This window comes from Mus caroli, chromosome 9, assembly GCF_900094665.2.
Source record: "Mus caroli chromosome 9, CAROLI_EIJ_v1.1, whole genome shotgun sequence".
NCBI classification, from domain to species: Eukaryota; Metazoa; Chordata; class Mammalia; order Rodentia; family Muridae; genus Mus; species Mus caroli.
The window spans coordinates 118460905-118482408 of NC_034578.1; the positions used below are offsets into that span (position 1 = coordinate 118460905).

At 46.3% G+C, this 21504-nt stretch overlaps 1 protein-coding gene across 2 annotated transcripts in view; it reads left to right on the forward strand.

Annotated features, from left to right (window-relative positions):
- Nucleotides 1-21504, forward strand: part of Exosc7 (exosome component 7) — a 44461-nt gene that overhangs the window by 8801 nt on the left and 14156 nt on the right. The window contains exons 4-8 of one of the 2 annotated variants that reach the window (XM_021172171.1): nt 5098-5263; nt 7731-7801; nt 8037-8160; nt 9089-9244; nt 13114-13343. In XM_021172171.1, coding sequence (XP_021027830.1) covers nt 5098-5263; nt 7731-7801; nt 8037-8160; nt 9089-9244; nt 13114-13218 — 622 coding nt within the window. In that variant the 3' untranslated portion in view covers nt 13219-13343. Of the gene's footprint in view, nt 1-5097; nt 5264-7730; nt 7802-8036; nt 8161-9088; nt 9245-13113; nt 13344-21504 lie in introns of those variants that run through there. The other variant, XM_029481949.1, reaches the window with a different exon arrangement.

The window sequence follows — 21504 nt, forward strand, 5'->3', positions numbered from 1 at the left end:
GGGGGCTGGGCGTGGTGGCGCACGCCTTTAATCCCAGCACTCAGGAGGCAGAGGCAGGCGGATTTCTGAGTTCGAGGCCAGCCTGGTCTACAGAATGAGTTCCAGGACAGCCAGGGCTATACAGAGAAACCCTGTCTGGGGGGGGAGAAGTGGACTGGAGGTGTATCTCAGTAGATGAGTGCCTGGCTAGAATCCACAGTGAGAAGCTGAGGTGTATGGGTCAGTCAGTAGAATGATTTGATTGCCTTGCATGTAGGAGGTGCTGGGTTCCGTCCTTAGTCACACAAAAAAATCTTCAGAGGAGACAGAAGCAGGGACGGGTCCATAGCACAAGTAAATCCATTCCTTGTCCTCCCTTATCAGTGTTTCTGGGGCTCCATAAGAATCATAAAACCTCACTTGATGGAGAAAAAAGGTTGCTAGGCCCTGCAGGCTGCCATCTGTACTAGAACCTCACTTGAGACTTCGAGGAGACCAATCCCTTTCTTGCTGCCTAGGAAACAGAAATGGCTCTTGGGTGCCTATGAATGTGCTCAGCAATATGTATACCACATGCTGCAGAGCTCTGCTGGAGAGCCCCTATCTACAAGCTGTAACAGTTGCTCCCCAGTGGGAGGAAAGTATTATAATTGGTGTTGGTGTGCGCTTTCTCCTGCCACTCTGAGCCCAGCTTGATCTGCAACTTCCAGGTTCTTATTATTTCAATTCTCAGTGGTACTGGTCTCTCAAAGCTAATTGCTTTTCTGCTAACTCATTCTCTTCAGGTTTGTCTCCTTGGAATGATAATATGGACCCAGGTAGCTCTTCACTGCCTCAGTTTGGCCTGCTTCTTGTGAGTGGTGAGACATCTTGATATGTCTCAGCTCTTTGGTAGGGTACTAGCTACCTAACCCCACCCAACTCCAGCAACTCCAGGCAGCACTTACCATAATCTGGAATCAAAGTGGACCTTAAACCTTTTCATAGGTCCTTGCCTTGATTGTAGTAGCTGAGAAAAGTCCATCTTAAATGAGAACTTTGAAACTAGGTTGGTTTCCATTTAAAGCCTGGATGAGAGAATTCAGTTAGTTGCATGTTGCCCTGAGTGCCACTAGGTGGCATCCCACTGAGTCCCTGCTCAGCTTGGACTTTGATCAGAGCTTTTGGTCCTAGGAAAAGAAAGGCTTGGTTGTAATTGGGGAATCCAGGACAATGTTGTCATTCCTGGGTTCCAGTGTGCCAAGTATCTGTTAGTTCCCTCTGGGATCTTAACTGGTTTTTAGTATAATCACATGTATTTGAGTCTTTGAAATCTGGTGGGTAGAACTGTATATCTGTTCTTTACCTGTCAGGAGAACACCGTTCTTGGCTGAAGGGCTGGAGATGGTGACAAAGCAGAGAGGTGTACCCAGGTTCTGTAGTCTCAGAAATGAGTGCTTACGCACAAAGGAGTCAGCCAGGGTCAGCCATTCTCTGCAGCAGCCTGTCATGTCCCCTGGCTGAATAGATTTTCAGGCTATAGTGGTTGCAAAGGGAGCAACAAAGGCCCCGAGTCTGGAGTCCCACTCTAGGTAGACATTGCCTTGATCTCACCCTATGCCAGTTAGGCCAGAGATATGCCAGGCCACAGGAGCAGGGTGGAAGGGATGAGTCAGGAGGGTGGAGAGCTGGCAGAACCCATGTTCTTCCAACTGGTTGAGCTGTTTTTCTTGCTCTGGGAGAGGGACTGGAGCATGCTTTATGGAGACACTGAGTTAGTTTGGTAACTAAGAGCATTTGTCTTTATGATATACCATGATGATACATACAAGTAGAAGCCTGGAATTTCCAGCCCTTGTACATTCATTCTCATTTATTCATATTCTCTCTCTCTCTCTCTCTCTCTCTCTTTCCCTCCCTCCCTCACCCCCCCTCCCTCCCTCTGTCTCTGACTCTCTCTCACTTAACAGAAAGTTTTCACCAGGACTGCTTTCTTTGACCACACCTATGGTCTGATGATAAGTCTCATGATAAGAACACTCATTCTTTATCAGAGACAAAATATAAGCCCAAAGCAAAGCGTGTGTGACATGGGAAGGTGGCTGCTGTCGGGCCTGCAGTGCCTGAGTTAGACCCTTAGCTGATTAGACACTGTTCATCTACAGCAAGTTACACAACTCCTCATCTGAATGGTGTCACAGAGTAAGGGTGTGGTTCAGTGGTAAAGAGCTTTCCTGGCATTTTTGAATCCCAGTTTTATTTCCCAGTACCAATAAAATAAATATAGATGAGACAGCTGGCCCTGTCTAGAGTTGCTGTTTGAACAGAATAGCATCTGAAGTGCTGAGAGTTGTGTGTACGGCATAGTAAACATTTATTAAATTGTTTGTATTTGCTACCCTGTAAAATGAGACTACTTCCTTTGGGCCTCATAGGTCACAGACCACCTGTAAGATTTTAGTTTCTCTTATGTAGTACTTTATTTTTCCAGAGGAAAGACATTGTCTTGCCAGGCAGTGGTGGCGCACACCTTTAATCCCAGCACTTGGGAGGCAGAAGCAGGCAGATGAGTTCAAGGCCAGCTTGGTCTACAGAGCAAGTTCCAGGAGAGCTAGGGCTGCATAGAGAAACTGTCTCAAAAAAATCAAGAAGGGGGAGGGGGAGAGAGAGGGATGGAGGGAGGCACGAACGAACCTGTCTCTGCCTTCTTGAGTGCTGAGATTCAAGGTGTATGCCATCACACCCTGCTACCAAAGGAATTAAAATGCTTTTAATCATACCTGGGAAATGCCAGTGTCTCCCTTATTGAATGTGTTGCTCACTATTGTGTGGACCCTTTGTTTGGGTGTGTGCCATTACCTGTGAGGGCATTTGGCTTTCATCCCCTAGAGATGGTCTCTGTGGCCCTTTCCTCTCTGCTCAGCACAGTTGTAAAGGGTCCTTGTGTTAGTCCCAATGATAGGGCAGAATCTTCATTTCTCTACCTTGCCTGTTTCTTCTTTGCCAGAATATAGGCACTCTGGCTTTTCCTCCATTTATTTATTTATTTATTTATTGGTTTTTCGAGAGAGGGTTTCTCTTTATAGCCTTGGCTGTCCTGGAGCTCACTTTGTAGATCAGGCTGGCCTCAAATCCGCCTGCCTCTGCCTCCCGAGTGCTGGGATTAAAGGCGTGCATCACCACGTCCGGCTTTATTTTATTTTTTATGTGTCTGGGTGCTCCATGGAGGCTGGAAGAGGTTGTCAGATCCCCTGAGACTGGAGTCACAGTAAAAACTTTTTGTAAAAAGTTATGTGGGTGCTAGGAATTGAACCTGGGTCTTCCGGAAAAGCAGACAGTGCTCTTAACCACTGAGTCATCTCTCCATCACCTCTCTGTTCCCCATACTAAACACTTACCTCCTCTCTCCTTGGCCTCCTCTGTAGGCGGTACCTCCTCTATAGAGGTACCTATAGGTGACTACCCTACAACTAGGAGCCATGCAGGTAGTACTGGGCCATGGTTACAGAAGCCTCTAATCTTCCTCCTCTTATGAGCTATGCTAAAAGAGTGGTATGTTCAAAAATAAAAGGCTGTTTTAAATGGATAAAATTTACTTCAAATTTGCTTAGTCCCAAGGAAATAATGAGACCTGGCTTTGTGAACAGATGAGTGTAGACAAACAGTGTAGAAGATTAGTGGTTTACCCTGGGGCTAGGAAGTTGAAAATGTGTCTGTTGTGGTATTCAGTGAATATAAGAGACAAGGGCAAGTGTCCATGATTGGTTTGTGCACCCTGAGACCTGTGTGTCTGTGTGGATGATGTCGAGCACGTAACCACATAGAACTTAATATTGCCTGCTTGGTGTTAAAGTTAGAAAGAGACTGTATGTTGCTGTCTGTGGAAAAGTTTGGTCCATGGTCTTAACTGTTCCTCCATAACAGCTGCTTTTTACTGTTGTGGCTGAGGCTGACAGGAGTTTGGGAACTGCCACATTGCCGTGGCAGCGTGAAGCTTCTCTGTGCTCTTTAATTTGGGTTCTACTTGCTGATAGTGGAAGGAAAGAGCAGGTAATTAAAGAATCAGAATTATTATACAATGAATGCTGCTCTGTGATTTGTTCTTAGACTATACCACTGAGTAAGATCCTTTCACCATTAAATAAATGCCTGGGTCCAGTTGTGGGTCACCACGCTGGCATTGTTTTCCCTGGAGCCTCTCTCTGCTCTTGCTGCTTTGATTCCTGCTTCCCCGGAGTCTGCGGCTTCTTTACCCTTCAGGAATCATACATATACGTCCACATATATCCCCACCACCCCCACCATGCATGACTTCAGAGTCTGAGCTGATGCTGGCCCTCACTGTCCTGACTACACAGATGAGTGATGTGTGCTTACCTCACAGACTTAATATGCTGCTTTGAGTCCCCACAGAACTCTCTGAAGAGTCCTGTAAAGCCTCTGAGTCATATTAGAGTGGCTTGTGTGAGCTCTTGTTAATTCTTTGTGAAGGTAATTGGGCATAAGTATCAAGAGTCCAAAAAAGGATTTTTTTTCCCCTTGCTTAACAGGCCAGCATATTGTTGTGTTTCTACTCATTTTCCTTCTCAGCACAGGGATAACCTCGTTCTGGAGTCTGTCCTACTATCTCTCATATACAAATAATATATATATTTTTTTTTTTTCTCTTCCTAGATCGTTCTCAAGGGTCTGACACTGACACTGCACTGCTGTGTAGAGTGAGAGACCTCTCTACTAATCCATACTTCACAGTCTTGAGGCTTCCTAGCTTCACAGGCCAGCCAGAGATGAGTGTTCTTTTATTCTGAGGAGTTCATTATATCAGCTGAGGTTTGCATTGCCACCGATCTGTTCTTTCTCCTCTACTTGAAGGCCTGTCACATCCACTGCCAGGTGTAGGGCACGGTGCCGGTCTCAGTCATTGCATACACCTGTAGACCCACAGGGCCATCCAGGGCCATCCATGTCTCATTTCAGTGACCTTGCTCTTTGTCCCTTTTGCCTCATGAAGGCTAGGACAGCTCTCAGCTTTTGGTCCTTGTGTGATATTTCCGATACTGGCTCTCTAGCATTCCGCAGAGAATAAGGTCTTTGTACTGTTAGAGACTCACTCACTTTTTCTGTTGCTGCCTTGTGTAGTTCAGCCAATGCTACCCCAGAATTCGAAGGGCGAGGAGGTGATGACCTTGGCACAGAGATTGCTAACACCCTCTACCGGATATTTAACAACAAGAGCAGCGTAGACCTGAGGTCCCTCTGCATCAGTCCTCGGGAGCACTGCTGGGTTCTATATGTGGATGTGCTGGTGAGTCACCTTGCAATGTCCCTGTCACACTACCCTTGTTGAAGACCTATTGCTCTCTTTCCTCCCTCTACCCTTCCTCCTCTTGGAAAAGTGTTTTCAGCATCCATTTTCAGCATTCAGATTATTTGGGAGGAGGCCGTCTCCTATAATACTTTTATTTACAAGATAAATACAAAACATTAGTAAGTAGTACATGTAACACTGTTCTATAATAAAATTGTAGTCATAACAGAGTTGTACCTAAAATTACCCATAGGAGTTATCAGGGAATTAACAACAAGGACCCTCTGGGTAGTACCAAACAGATGTAGAGTTTGAGTTTGGTAGGTTGGCATTTTGTGTGGAATAAGCTCTTTCCACTGATTTTTCTAAGCCTTCCAATCCTTCTGTGAGTACACACTAGAGACCTAGAGAAGAGAAGGAACCAGACTCATTCTGATCCGTGGGGAGCAGACCTACAGAAGTGAAGAAGTCAGCCAGTGTCAGGCCACTGACTGCACTTGGCCTACTCTGGGAGGGGGAGCTGGGCTCTAGGCCACACCTAAGAAGGAGGATGTTTCCAAGGGAAGCTTGCACGGTCAGTGGGGTCGGAGTGCGCTCCTTCCTGTGTTTCTGACTAGAATAGATAATCACCTGAACTCACTGCTGCTGAGTATTTTCAGACTCCATGTAAACGTAGATGATAATGGCAGGAAAATGGTAAATAACAAGGCACCTCTGGGGATGAGAGGCTGCTGCTCTGCAGTGTCAGGAAGAGCTGCGAGCTCACCTGTAAGTGTAGGAGCAGACCCTCGGCAATGTGTATGGGCTGTTTCTCAAAAACCTGAGAAATGGATCTAATTTTCAGTTTCAGAGTTTTCATTTGGGTCTTAAGTATACAGTCAGCAATAAGCATTTCTATACATCTGGGTCTTTCTCAGAAGGGATGATGGATGCACAAATACATAAACATGACATGCCTATCAAATCCAGAGAGAGAGATTCTTGACTTCCCAACATGGAATGTAGTTAAAGCCATCTGTAACACCCATCCACTCGTTCCCAGAAATAATGACTCTGAGGCTTAATATTTCCTGAATAAATGCCTAGACTAAAAGCTTTGCTTGTTCCCTGACTAGCTTATAACTTCATTGCCCATATAATCTATTCTAAGTCATGAAACTTGCTGGGTTACCTGGTCCTCAGTTTCATGTAACCATCTTCTTCTGTGTCTAGAGTGAATAGCTCATGTCTCTTTCCCAGTTTCATCTTGATCTCAATCTCCCCCTCTCCCTCTCCTCCCTCCCCGCCCCCTCCCCGTCTCTGTCTCCCCTCTGCCAGATGTTCCACCTCCTATTTCCTGTCTCAGCTCATTGGCTATAGGCTTTTTTATTGACAAATGATGCTTCCATGCAGTATGTAAAGATTCTCTCTATAGTGTAACTTCTCTATCTCCTTGGGGAGTTTGGTTGTTGACTTTTTTCCCAGAACCTCAGGTAAAGGTGCCTTGGGAGGGTAGATTTGCTGTTTCCAAGTGATACAGGCTCTGACCTTGGCAGCAAGAGACTACCAATGGTAAACTTGGGCTTTTATAGTTAGTGTACAGTGTATACTGGTAAGGTCTGAGCAGTGGGTATGCGCCTTGTTAATCACATACCAGAAGTGTCCCCGAGTCCATACATGCAGTATCCTTTGTTAGTCATCTGCTAGTGAAGGCTAGAGTGAGGTTTACAGTGCAGTGGGCAACCATCTGGGGAAAAGTTAAGTCAGTCACTGCTGAGGTACTGACCCAGCTGCTTGTGAGAACCTCGTCACTTCAGCAGGGCAGTAGGACCTTGCATGTGTGCCTGTGTAACCGCAGCCATGGACTAGCAGCACTACAGCTAGGGAGCATGTTACTCTCCTCATGACTCACCTAGCCAAGGCGGACAGCCCAGCTTCTTATCTTTATTCTTATTTATTTATTTATAGTTTGGCTATTTGGTTAATTGGTTGTGTTTGTTCTTTGAGACAGTCTCTTACTGTGTAAGTCTGGCTATTGTAGAACTCACTATGTAAACCAGGCTGGCCTTGAATTCACAGAGATCCACCTGCCTCTGCCTTTGAAGTGCTAGAATTAAAGGCATGCACTCTGTGTCCAGCTTTGTTTGTGTTTTTGGTGGTTTTTGGTTTTGGTTTGTGTGTTTGTTGGTTGGTTTTGGTTTTGGGGTTTTTGTTTGTTTGTTTGTTTGTTTGAGACAGGGTTTTACTCTATCCCAGGCTGGCCTGGAACTCTCATTGTATAGCCCTAACTGGCCTCACCCCTATGATGAGACTCCTTCCCCTCCCTCCTGGGTTCTGGGATTATAGATATGAACCACACCTGGCTTTATGTCTTTATTTTTTAAATATACATTCAGCATGGCTTGGGAATCTTTCTTAGCTGGGTTAATGTTTGGCGATAGGTAACACTGACTTTTCCTTTCCTCTCTGTGCCTTTCTCTTTCAGCTGCTGGAATGTGGTGGGAATTTGTTTGATGCTATTTCTATTGCTGTAAAAGCTGCTCTCTTCAACACAAGGTGAGTCTTCCTAAAGAGCAGTCCTGTGAGCCTGTGTAGAGCTCATCGTGGAACACTGACAAGGGAATTGTACTGTCTAAAATGGTTTTAGTGTTGAAAGAGGTGATGATGTCTAATGTTACGCTCCAGGAAAGGGGTTTGTAAAATGCATATATTTCGACTCGTGTTCTCAATCTCTGAGAAGGCTAGCTTCCTCCTTCCCGTGGCTGGAAGTTTTCATTACTCCCGTTTCCAGGATACCAAGGGTTCGTGTTCTAGAGGATGAAGAGGGGGCAAAGGACATTGAGCTGTCTGACGATCCTTATGACTGCATCCGACTGAGTGTAGAGAATGTCCCCTGCATTGTCACCCTGTGCAAGGTATGAGCTTGTCTCTTAGCAGTACTACTTTCCCTGAGAAGTTGGGTCTCCTCCAACCCTGGCCTATGAGATTACTTCATAGGTTGAGAGGTTATAGTTGTACACGCTGTATAGATGCAGCTTTAACCCAAATCTAATAATTAAGTTACACTATAAACCATCATGTATGAGTCCTGAAAGAGGGCTTTGTTAGCAGTGGGGCTGTCTCCCTCTGCAGCCCTGCAGTGCTCTGTGCTCATTTTCATGAACTCACTTTACCCCAGAGTCCAAGGTAGCTGGACCCTGGCAGGGTCCTCTGTGGACCCTGGTATGCATATCTCAGAACTGAGGCCCTGGTTGTTGCGTGTCAGGTATGGCTTGCACAGAGCTCAGTCTGACATCTCGCATAGCCTCAGAACTGTGTTGGTTGGGATTGTGACTGATTATACCAGAGACTTGTTAATATAAGAATAAAACTAAGCCAGGTATGGTGGCTCATGTCTATAATTCCAGAACTCAGTAGGTTGCAGCAGGAGGACCACTGCAGGTTTGAGACCTGCTTCTACCAAGTACGTGAACAGCAGGGTTACAATGCTCATAGGGTGTTGGGACTGGACAGAGCTCTGGAGGATGGGGTCATCTTGCCCCTTAGCTTGGCTCTCTAGATTCACTGTTGGAATAAACAAGATGGCACATGGCCTCTTGGCCTCTGTCCTGATGAGCTGTCTGTGGTCTCATGCCCTTTGTTTCCCTTTTGTCTTTTTATTATTCATGCAATGAACCATGATGACAGTGTTGAGCATTCCTTCCAGCATTTTCCAGATGAGCAGAATTTAAAATAAGATCTGGGAAGGTCTTTCTTGTACAGTCTTTGTAGGCTTTGTGTCAGGGGTGTCTGGGATCTCTGGTATATTGTTCACATGTGTGTTAAGCAACCTGGATCTTGCAGATTGGCTGCCGGCATGTGGTAGATGCCACACTTCAAGAGGAGGCCTGTTCCCTGGCCAGCTTGCTGGTGTCAGTGACCAGCAAGGGAGTAGTGACATGCATGAGGAAAGTGGGGAAAGGAAGCCTGGATCCTGAGAGCATCTTTGAGATGATGGAGGTAAGGCCACAGTGCTGGGGCAAGCCTGGCTTGGGGAGCTCACTGTTTCCTACCTCTTCATCACCCAGGTGTCTTCCCCTGACACACTAGGACCCCAAGTTGGGTGTGAAGAGCAGAGCGTTGATGAGATAGTGGGTAGAGCTTTAGGCTGGGCTTCAGGCCCTGCTAGTGACTGTTTATCTTCACCAAGTCTCTCCTCCACTAATCCCTAGTGGCTGCATTTTGGGTTGAGTATCTGAGGGCATTATCTTTGACTGTATAGAGTCACATAACTATTATAGAATGAGGAATTGAATTCCTGTCCCTTCCGAAGAGAGAGTAGGTAAGACCAGTGCAAAAAGAGTGACCTATCCCAGTTCTTCACAGCCTGCAAGTATTTGGGGGAAAGCTGGCAAAGGTGGAGAGATGGCTCGATGAGTGGAACAATTCCTTCACAAATGTGAGGCCCTGATTCAGATCCCCAGCTCCCACATAAAGAACTGGTCAGGGTCGTGCATGCTTGTAACCCCAGTACTAGAAGGCAGAGAGAAGTAGAACCTGGGGTTCGCTGGCTAGCCATGCTAACCAGGGGTGAGCTTCACATCCAGGGAGACCGTGTCTCAGAAATGAAGGTAAAGAGTGATAGAGGAAGACGCCTAGTGTTGACCTGTGGCCTCCAAGAACACATAACAGGACATGGTGGCAGTGTGCTGGCTGGACCCAGGTGTCACCCTGACCTGTGGCCAACAAGACTAATAAGTCTCTGAGGAGCAAAGGCTATTCCCTAGACCTTCATGCAGGAACTCCAGACATTTGAGCTCAATAGTAGTACAAACAAATCACTTCTCATTTTTATTATAAAAACAAGCAAACTATGAGTTGGCATTTACCGTTAGCTTAAACAGATAGAAGTACAGCGAGAGAATCCACCTGATGTTAGGATCGGTCGTCTTTGCTCATGTGCAAGAGCCAAGAATATTCCTTTCCCACAGAGATAATGCCGACATGTCAGAGCATCCCCTTCATGCCCTTGCTTTTAAACGCCCTCACTTATTACAGTTTGTGAGTTTTTATAGACGGCCATCTTGTGGGAAGAGCACTCTGTGAAGAACCTGCCCCATCTATAGTTCATTGCTTGCTTCCACACCAAAGTGTAAGCTGTGAGGACATGTCTCCCAGGCTGTGCGTTCCAGCCTAGGACCTCCTGCAGGGAGGGAAAGATGGCAGCTCCGAGAATACGAGGGGCAGAAGTACTGGTGTGTCGGTGCCCATTATCTCTTGTTCTCCGTACTCTGCTAAGCAACCTAGGTTTGGGCTTCTCTACAGATAGAATGCAGTAGGAGTCCTACCAAAGACCTCGTCAGACAGGAGGAGCTCAAGCTTCCCTTGGAGAGAGCTCACCCAGAGGACTGAATGAGAAATCTGTAAAAGTGTCCTTTACGTGCCAGAATGATTGTTGACTCTGAAGCTTGCTGCCTCAGTCTGCTAACCTAGGCCTCGTCCTGGGAAGCTTCCAGCCTCTGTACAGTCTTACCTAGGCCGAAGATGTTTTCAGCCTCTGAGACTTACTGAATGAGCTAATCGTTCTTAGCTCTCTCTGAACTCTGGCTGGCTAATCAACGCAGCCATTCTGTCTCAAATTTCTTTCTAACCTGATTGATTCAAACTGGCTTCTCTCAGCTTTTCTGAATTGCTCTGCTTGGCCTCAAACTAACTCTGTTCTAATCTTCTGGCTCCTTATCATTCTTCAGCCCATTCCCTCTTCACCTGTGTCTAACTTATTTTAAATCTCTCTGCAACATGTCTCTGGTACAACTGTCCTGGTAAAACTGCCTCCATCCTCTCTCTGCACTGCCCCCAAGTAGCTTCCCTCGCCTCTCTCTTCTACTGAGAGTTATACATATCCTATTTTATTAGCTCTTTCTCTGATTCATCACTTTGCCACTCAATTAGACATCACTTTTAAACATGGGTGCTTCCTTCTACAAACTTTACCTTCATTGTTTGGGACTAAAGGTGTGTACTAAGGTCATGTCTGTATTCTAGCCAAAGGGATTAAAGGTATGTCCTAAGGACTGAGCCTCACCAAAACTAGAAACAGTTCTGTTTTGTTGTGTTGTGTTTCTTCAGTAAATAACATAATCTCAGGATTCACAGAGCAATCAAGTATCCTGCAACAGAAATACAGGTGTTTTAAACAATAGCAAAGATTTATTGTGTACTACATGCCAGGAACTTAGTGTTTTTCCCAATCTGTTATCCCCCATAGTTATTCACATTTTTTGAGATGAAGAACCTGAGGCATGTAAAAGATAAGCAGGTCTCTCTGAAGTGTTGTAGCTGTGCCTCCAGGGCTGTCAGCCTGTATTTGCTAAGAGCTTAGGGTCAGGGTTACAGTGGCTGGGAAATTAGCTCCATCAGTGAGCTGAGCCTGGGCCTCCCTAACCTGAGAATGGGGTCTACAAATGTGGCTCAAAGAACAACTTAGCTCTGCAGGCTGTGGCCTCTGCTCTCCACTCCTGTTGTCCTTGCTCTTACCTCTTCTCATCTTACTCCCACCTTCATTTGCATGGATAGTTAGACCACCTGTTTGTTAGACTTGAACATCTTTCTGTAGTGGAGGGTGTGTGTGTGTGTTTGTGTGTGTATGCATGCATGTGTGCATGTTTGCATATGTGTGAGTGTGCATGTGGGGAGGAGCTTTCTCATGTAAGTGTGTGTGTGTGTCTGTGTAGATCCGGAGGTTGGCACTGTCTTCCTCAGTCATTCTCCACTATGTGTATTGGGGCAGGATCTCTCACTTGAACCCAGAGCTCATTAATCCAGTTAGTCTAGCCAGCCAGCTTATTGTAGGGATCCCTGCTTCTGACTCTCTGTGAGCTGAGATCACAAGTTTGCTACCACATCTGCCCAACATTTACTGGGTGCTGGGAGTCTGAACTCTAATCCACAATAATCTTTTCATAAGTTTTCATATCTGGAGGCTCATCTCACATGACAGCTGGCACGAGGATAGACCCAAAGGTTATGACTGGCCTGGGATTGGGGTCTGTAGGCTTAGTGCCTTTCTCTCTACACTAAGATCCAACCCAGTGTCAATGTCACAGCCATAGGCTGTGAGAACACTCAAAGTTTTCAGTAGAGACTTGAGGTTGATATATTATAATCTTAAAGTGATTCATGAGCCTGGAGCCAAGATAACAAAGATTTCATTTGGGGGGTTTGGGACATTCTGTGCATTTATTTAGTTTTTTTGTTTGTTTGTTTGTTTTGTTTTGTTTTTTTCTAGCCTGTCTGCTGTTAGGGTGCTAATGGCTAAAGTAGTAGGTAGTCTGACCTGTTCTGTGTCACTTTTCTAATGCAGCTCTGCAGATAGCCAAGGACCCAGTCCAGGGGCAGACTTTGGCACCTGAGACTTGACCTGGGAGGCAGCTGTCAGCTGAGTTAGGAATGGCTTATTAGTAAGATGACCTGGTAGTCTGCTCTTCAGCCGGAGGGTTCTCTGTGGTCTTTTATCCTTATTATAAACAGTGCCTTGGACAGCTTTTGGTTGGCAATGTGGCTGTTTGTTGTGGCCACAGGAGCACTGATGGGCATTCTTCCCTGGCCCTTCATGCTTTGTGTATTTAGAGGATCTCCAGGGTGTAACTGTGATGCTGTTGGGGTTTAGAGTTCATGTTGTATTAATTGAAAGACTGTTCTGTTAGTGAGCTGGAGTGTAGCCTGTGGAATGTATACCTAATTTGTAGGGCAAATGAAAAGCTGCTTTAAAAGTTCTGTGATGCAGACAGATGTGTAGGTATTGGGCAGACTAGCCAGCAGGTGGGGGCTTCTGGTCAGTTTGTACCTCACTAGCAGGTGACCTCTGTCCTGTCCCTGTCATCCTACAGAGCAGCAAGCGAGTGGGCAAGGTGCTGCACGTGTCCTTGCAGAGCCTTCTGCAGAAGGAAGAGAGCCTGGGGCCCAAGAGGCCGAGAGTTGGGTTCCTGGGGTGATTTGTCTCCACTGCGCATTGGTTGCCTCACTTTTCATTGACACTGGTTTGTATATATTTCTCTTAATTGTCAAAATCTAAGTCCACATTTGTAAATGTAAAAATAAAGTCTATTTTTTTGGTCCATTGGTGTTGTTAGCATCTCCAGCTTTATACCAAGACACCATCCTGCTTAGCAGTCTGCTGCCAGGATGGAATTGAAGTGAGTCGGGAGCTACCTGCTTTAAAGTACGAGAGAATGACAGCAAACACCAATCATCAATCAATTCAAACCACCCCCCACCCACCGTGTACTTGGTGCTTCTGAGGGTCAGGAATAAGGAAGCCATGGCCACAGAGGAGGGCCCAGGCCTCCTGCCTGTACCTGCCAGGTAACCTTACCAGGTCCTGCCAGCCAAGAGACCCAGAAGAACCTTCCTTGGGTCAGGGGCTTAGTGGCCACTTGGGTCCCTCCCCATCCTATCCTACCTTTCTTAGATTTTTCTGCTTTTGTTTTAAGTCAGAGTCTTATGTAGCCCAGTGATGCCTTTGAACTCCGAGTCTCCCTGCTCGGGATTAGGTTGCAGGCATGTTCCGGCATATCAGACTCCAGTCTTGTTTTCAAATTCCTTTGTGTTTTATAACCCCACCCTGATGTTTCATAAGATGGCCGTGTTGTATCAGCACTATAAAGGCTGCTTAAGGAATGTTGTCATTTGACTTACTAGCCAGCTTTCATTGCCTGGGGACAGTAGAGAAGATAGTCTACTCACAGTGCAGCATGGTGGAATTAAGGCTTCGTGGATAGAGGAGTATTTGTGTTTTTTCCAGGAGAACTAAAGCTCCTAAATCAGTCTTACAGGGCCCTTGGGAGGGAGCTGACTCATGGAGAACATTTCAGCCAGAGGTATTTGCATTCCGCATTGAGTCAGCCAAATAGGGTGAGGTGTTAGGAACTTATCATCTAATGGAAAGAGCAGTGTGGGCTGCAGCCCTCATGAATTAACTTCAGAGTCCCAGGCATGGGCCCTCCCTCGTGTGACCAGGTCCATCCCTGCAAAGAAGTAGCTGGGTTTGTGTGTCCCTGGAAGCTGCTTACCTACTGATAGCATAGCTGGGCTGTTGTGTTTTCCCAGTGCATGCCACAACAGATGCCATGTTACCCAACAAGGCAGGAGACAGGCTTTATCCTCTGTCCTGTGCCCATTGTATACCCACGAGGAGTGATTAGCAGTGGTGGTGCAGACAGGTACCTCAAATATGAATGAGGTGCACAAGCCTCGGTTCCAAGGACCTCTTCCACTCGATCACTTTGTCTGTGTAGGACAGTGACCACTTTTAGTGCTTTTGTATGTGCCCATGGGTAATAAAAATGAATGTTGAGGTTACCACAACAGTACCATGGGCACAAGCCTGGGACAGGGCACCCGGATTCATATGCCACCCCCCTGTTCACTTCTCATCTTCCTCTGGCTCTTTGGGAAAATTGGTGAGAGAGGAAAACTCCAGTTTGTAGGTAAGTTGGTTCTGTACGTTGGGACAGCAGTGAGGGAGCCAGAGTCATAGAACACTTGGTGGCTTGTTTTTCATGAAGGGAGAAGGGTATATAGCTAGTAGAAACTTGTTTGGGTCACTACCCAATGTTCTCCAGAGAGAAGGGGTGTGCTCTGAAAGCAAAGAATATGGCATGCCCTAAGATCCTGCAGAAGAGGGACCTGCAGAAAGTAGTCTGTCACCAGCTACTATCTTCCTGAGGGCCTTTGCAGACTCAGAGTGTAGGCTATGGATCAGGCCCCAGCAACACCTTTGATGCTTGTGTGATGGTTTTCAATCTGCATTATCCCCCAAACAGCGCTGGGCCCACACCTGCCAAAGTCCAAGACAATGTGTGGGAAAGGAGTTTGAGTTTAGACATCCTGGAGGCCGGAAGCAACAGGAGAACTGATCATGTAGGCAGAGAACTAAGCTCAACACCCCTCTGCTTTTCTGGAAGAGGTGGGCATACAGCACTGCCCTTGTTCCCTTAACCTTGCAGGCTATCCACTAACTCTCCCACAGGTGACTCCTGTGTGTTCCTTGAGAAGATGGCACATGGGACAGGTGATGAGTCTATGGAATAGGAGTGTATCCAGAAGACACCTGCTAGGTGTCTCCAGATCTGGATCATGGGAATCCTGGTTCACTTTCTATCCTCAAGTATTGTGAGCCCCATGAGACCAGGCTTGGGTAGCTTGGCCTCTCAAGACCTACCCAACACAGGCACCAGGACACAGACAGGGCCAGAGCCACATACTTGAACAGATGGCCAGGGTCAAAAGCTATTTGTGTTTGGTTTTGAGTATGCGTGGGATCACCCTTGCTTTCATGTTAGAAATCTGTATTCTGCATGCTCTGGCCTTTGAAGGGTGTGGGAAGATAGCCTCAGGCTAGGCCACACTGCTGCTGACACAGGGCCAGCAGGGCTGGGGCTGAAAGGAAACATCTGTGAGGGGTTGTGTGAGGGCCAGCTGCATGCAGAGCCAGAATTTCACATGTTTAAGCAGATCTAGGTGGGGTGCCCAGATCTTGTTTTGTCCAGTTTTGACTTTAAACGTTTTCAAAGCGGTGGAGGAAAACAGAAAAACAAACAAACTGCATTGTGCCTTGACCCTCTTCCCAGTTTTCCACCTCTGCTTCTACACTTAGCACAATAAGATAGCCTTGAGGGTGGAGGGCTTAGCGCACATTTCCTTAGGGAAATATTAATCTAGTGTGTCTGTCCTGGCTGAAACTCAGCCCTCCCTGCTCTCTTCTGACACATGATGGGGACAGTACCACAGATGTGTAGTTTGAGGGGGGTAAAAGTGATAGGGCTCCAGGTTGTCTGTCAGAATCCACTGTGGCGGCTGCACTGGTGCTGTGTGCCTGGCTAGAGAGAAGTGGAGTAGACAAGAGAATATGAATGCTTTACAGATCCATGGTCAGCATGGGTAGCAGATGAGCCAGAATTGCTGTTATGTATCCTTCCGTGCTTTGTACAGGGAAGTGCAAACTGCCCATAAGGGCCCCATACATAGGCTGTGTTCTGAGAGCTGCACCACAAAAGATTAAAAAACAAAATCCAGGCAATGGAACTGGGGTGTATGTAGAAGGCCCTGGATTTAAGCCCAGTACTGTGATGAACAATGGGGTTGGACTCCGGGCAGGAAACTTAGAGGAATAATGGGAAGAAAAGAGAGGAAGGAACCTAGAAAAGGGATGAAGGACATGCTGTCCAGTCACTAGACTCCTGAATGACTGTTCCAGGGGCCACTGGGTAATATTTTGGAGGCCAACCTCAAGCCAAGACAGCAGGCTAGATACTAGATGATCTTTTCTAATCCTCTCCCTCTCCCTGGTTTTTTGTAGTGGTAATGCTTGGTTGCTCCAGAGACTCCACTTGTAGAGTTGTGCCAAGGAAGTGTTAGTGATTCCCCCAAACACACCCAGGAGCCTATCTGGTGCAATTCACAGCAGGGTCTTTATTCTATTCAAGCTAGCTCAGCCCCCTCCCCGATGCAGGATGGCTTGGGGGTGGGGGTGAATGTCTAATTGGAAAGCTACTGTGGCCTTTAACACAATTGGCTGGTATTGGGAGTCATATCATGAACTTCTGCTCCCCTCTGCATTGGTGGTCATTAGGCAGGGGGTGGGCTTATAACCTGGGGTGCAGGTTTGTTGTTTGAGAGAGAGAGAGAGAGTTTTCTAAATCTGGTTCTAAAGGCCACAGGAAGAGTCTCAACCCTGTCTAAAAATTCCAAATTCTCTTCAGAGACTCATTGCAATATCTCTCTCTCTCTCTCTCTCTCTCTCTCTCTCTCTCTCTCTCATTCATTTAATTAATTAATTAATTAATTAATTAATTTATTTGGTTTTTTCGAAACAGGATTTCTCTGTAGCCCTGGCTATCCTGGAACTCACTCTGTAGACCAGACTGGCCTAGAACTCAGAAATCCGCCTGCCTCTGCCTCCCAAGTGCTGGGATTAAAGGTGTGCGCCACCACGCCCGGCTTCATTGCAATCTCTTAACTGTGACCCCAATAAAATCAAAACAAAGCAGGTCACATACAGTGGCATAGGGATACATTATTGTTCCAAAGGGAGGACAAGGAACATAATGCGGAAATACTGGACCAAAGCAAGAGTGAAAACTGACTGGGCTGTAACCTTGGGCTTTACCATATGCACCCCAGTCCCTGAAATAATGACTCTGAAACTTATATATGACTAAATTCTTAGGCCACAAGGTTTTTCTCATTCCCGCTAGCATGTAATTTATTTCTCCCGTTTAAACTATTCTATGTCTTTCACGTGGTTAGTTACCTCTCCTCAGTTTCATATGTCCGTCTCCATCAGCTTTCAGGGAACATCTCTTTCCTGTGCCTGATTCTATCCCAGAATTCTTTCCCTGCTGGAACTCCCACCTCCTATTTCCTGCCTAAGCTAATAGGCCAACAGCATTTTATCAACAGGCGATGCTACCATACATTGCACAGGAGATACTCTCTACACTGGACAAACTCCAAACTCTTTTATACCCATGTCTAAAGTCAATGTGCTCTTCAGATCTCCAACGCCTTTCACACTTCTTGCTCTTTATCTGTTTCCACTCTATTAGTGGTTTTCTCACAGGTACCCCACAGTTCTGCCATCTCCAGTATTTTGGGGTCTCCAAAGCAATCCAGGCTTCATCTTTACAGCTTCACATAATAACCACTCTAGGTTGCCTCCATTCAGGGACATCTCTGACATATGCCTGGCTTCAGTGGCTTTCCTTAGTTGTGGAGAGAGATTCCATAATCCCTTTCTTGTATCCTTGACTCTAAAGCTGGAACCATGTGGCTGAAGTTGCCAAGTTCTGGTACTTGCTGGAGCTGGAACATGGTCCCCTTGTTCAAATACATGTTCATTATGTCTTAGGGTTTTACTGCTGTGAACAGACACCATGACCAGGGCAACTCTTATAAGGACATTTAATTGTGGTTGACTTACAGGTTCAGAAGTTCAGTCCATTATCATCAAGGCAGGAGCATGGCAGCATCCAGGCAGGCATGGTGCAGGAGGAGCTAAGAGTTGTACATAATTCATCTGAAGGCTGCTAGCAGAAAACTCACTTCCAGGCAGCCAGGACTAGGGTCTTAAAGCCCATACCCACAGTGACACACCTACTCCAACAACACTACACCTCCTAATAGTGCTACTCCCTGGGCCAAGCATATTCAAATCATCACACACCAGTTTTCTGTTTTCAGTAGTTCCCTTCACTGCCTACGCTTGACTGTACTGGTACTTGCTCTGTAGATTAGCCTGGCCTTGAACTCAGAGATCTGCCAGCCTCTGCCTTCTCAGGCTGGGATTAAATGTGTGCACCACCACACCTGGTCCCAAACTTTTTAATTCTTTCCATATTATGTTCCTTTTCACAAGTTGCAAGCTTAGCTGGATGGGGTCTTGCTGAGGTTCCTACTCCCTTTATTTGACTTAGTGTCAGGCTTTTCTTTAATCTGTTTACACTTTTCTCCTTCACCTGTACGTTTTGTCGTTTTCTTTGCTCAGTGTGCTCCTTTTCATTATAGACCTACACAAGACTCATAGCCACTAATAGCCACACAACACAGTCAAGCCATGGTAGGTTGTTTGGAAATGTCTGCTGCCGAAGCTATTAATTCATAGCTCTTCAATTTAGTCTCAGACAGACTTTTTTTTTAGACAAGGGCAGGGAACAGCCACATTCTTTACCAAAATACTGCAAGAATCATATCTAGGTCACACGTTAGTACTCTCCTCTGAAACCTCTTGAGCTGGACCCCACAGTTCAAATCACCCTCACTACCACTGTCTTCCATGCTCCTACTAGTATGGCCCATTAAGCCCCACTTAAAGGATTCAACTGCTTTTTTAATCCAAAGTCCCAGTGTATTCCATATTCCTCCAAATAAAATCGTGGTTCGGCCTATCAAGCAATACCCCACTTCTGTTGGTATGAAGAGACACCATGACCGTGGCAACTCTTAAAGAAAACATTTAATTGGGGGCTTGTTGAGCCCTGCTAATTAAGGGTGAGGTTAACACCATACCCCTCTGACTATCCTAGTTCTAGAAAAGGCATTGTAACAGCACAAGTGGAGTTCCTTGTACTCGTGTGGAAGTCTGTGCAATGTGTGTACACCTGTCTCTTTCAAAGTCCTGCAAGTGAAAACAACCCAGGATGTTGCCTACTTCTTACTACAACCCCAAAAGCCTTTAAGGTTCAGACTTTACTTTCTAGATCAAGTAGGGAAGAGTCACTCCCAAGGACAGGTGAAGCCCGCTTGGAATTAATTTTAGGCAGATAGTTCCCAGTGTGCCTCCCTGAGAGTGGCGCATCCTTTCTCCAAAGTGCGTTCTGATCACAGCATCCCCGTGTGGCTTACTTCTGGCCTCCAGGCTTTTCATATGTCTCATTGTCTCCATCTGCATGTCTAGCTTTCTGTCTGCCCCCTTCCTGCCCCTGTTTCTGTCCCCACAGATGCTGTCACTCAGTTACAAGTTCTCCTTTTTCCTTGAGCCCCACATGGACCACCATCCCTAGTCCTCCTTTGCTCTGGCCATGTTAGTTGTCTTCCCACCCTGCCAGCTCTGGCATTTTAGTGCCTAGTGATGCCCCACTGTCAACTCCAGGCACAACATGGGTCCTTGCCATGCATCCCTAGGACCTATTATGACTATGAGGCACTGTGGGCTTACACAGTTCCGGAAATACGCTGGCCCCCTAAGGTTCTCCCATGGTTTGTAAGCCTGGGATAACCTCCCCAGCAAAAGTAGAGTAGGGCCTCCACATTTAGGCCCATTTTGGGAAACAGATCTTGGACTAACACATACTTAGGTTCTTGCTATTTCTTATGCTGGCTGTAATGGAGTCAGTCGGAGGAGAGGAGTTTGGAGAGCAAAGGAATTTTTTGTTTGTTTTCTAAAAGAACTATTAACTTCCTCCTGCATTTTCTACCCACCCAGTTTTCCTGGAAGCAAGACTCCTTGTTACATTATGCAATCATCAGTCCCCAGATTATCCCACTGAGGTTCCAGCTGTCAGTATGAGCCCTCTCCCGCTTACAAAAATGATGGGTGGTGCTCTTTCCATTAGTTAAGGGGATCTGCAGATGTTCTGCTTCCAGCTGGTCACTGGCTGACCATCTAAGTTCCTTCTCCTGGGCCTCGACAACATGCCCCTCCCCAGCCGGATGGATCAAGGCTGGTCCAGAGATCAGAGAAGAGCTGAATGACATAGGTACTGCATCTTTTTTTTTTGGCCTTGAACTCCTGAACTTCCTGCCTCAAACCCTCGAGTGCTGTGATTACAGATGTGTACAATTCTCTGTTTATTACAGATGTGCACAACACCCTGTTTATTACATGCTAAGGACCAAACCCAGGGTTTTGTTTGCTTGCTTGTTTGTTTTTGCTTTTTGAAACAGGGTCTCTCTGTGTAGTCTTGGCTGTCCTGAAACTCACTCTGTAGAGTGGGCTGGCCTCAAACTTAGAGAGCCACCTTCCTGATCCATCTTCTTCCTGAGTGCTTGGATTAAAGGTGTGAGCCACCATGCTCAGCTCAAAACCAGGGTTTCTTGCATGCTAGGCAAGCACTCTACCCTACTACTGAGCTACACCCCCATCCCTGCATTTTGCTTTTTAAAAGGTCATATTCACAGAAAATTCCAACTACTCTACAAAGGACCTTATCTCCAAAAGCCATTTTTGACTAAGTGGTCCATCTGGGCCACCTTGCTGCCTAAAGGTGAAGATGTGGTCATACATTGTACCATCCCCACTGGAGCTGGGACAGGACATAGCTCTGCCCTGTGTGCTTTACATCCCATCAGTTGTCTCCAAGGATCCTTTCCAGAATTATATGTGGAGCTATATTATGTGTTCATCTCTTCCAGCCTGGTGCTGATGGTAGTGTGAGAGCTCCCATTCTGCAGAATCTTCAACACTGGTCAGTTCACACCTTAGGAACTCCTTCAGGCTGGCTGTTCCCACTGATGGGTCCTAAGCATTCTTAAGTATGCTTGATTCCTGGCAGTGAGACACATTTGGTGTCCCATCCAGCAGGACTTAGTTATTCCGTGGGTCAAGAAGGACCAGGGCCTGAAAGAGAAATGAGCGGAGAAAGGGAAGCGAGACCAAGCAAAGTGTTGTCAAGGTCTATTTAATGAAGGCTAGGAGCCTGATTATAAGCACACAGTGAGAGAAAATAGGGAGGGGTCGAGGGGGCATAATAAAATACAGAAAAAGGGATGGACATCTGGGG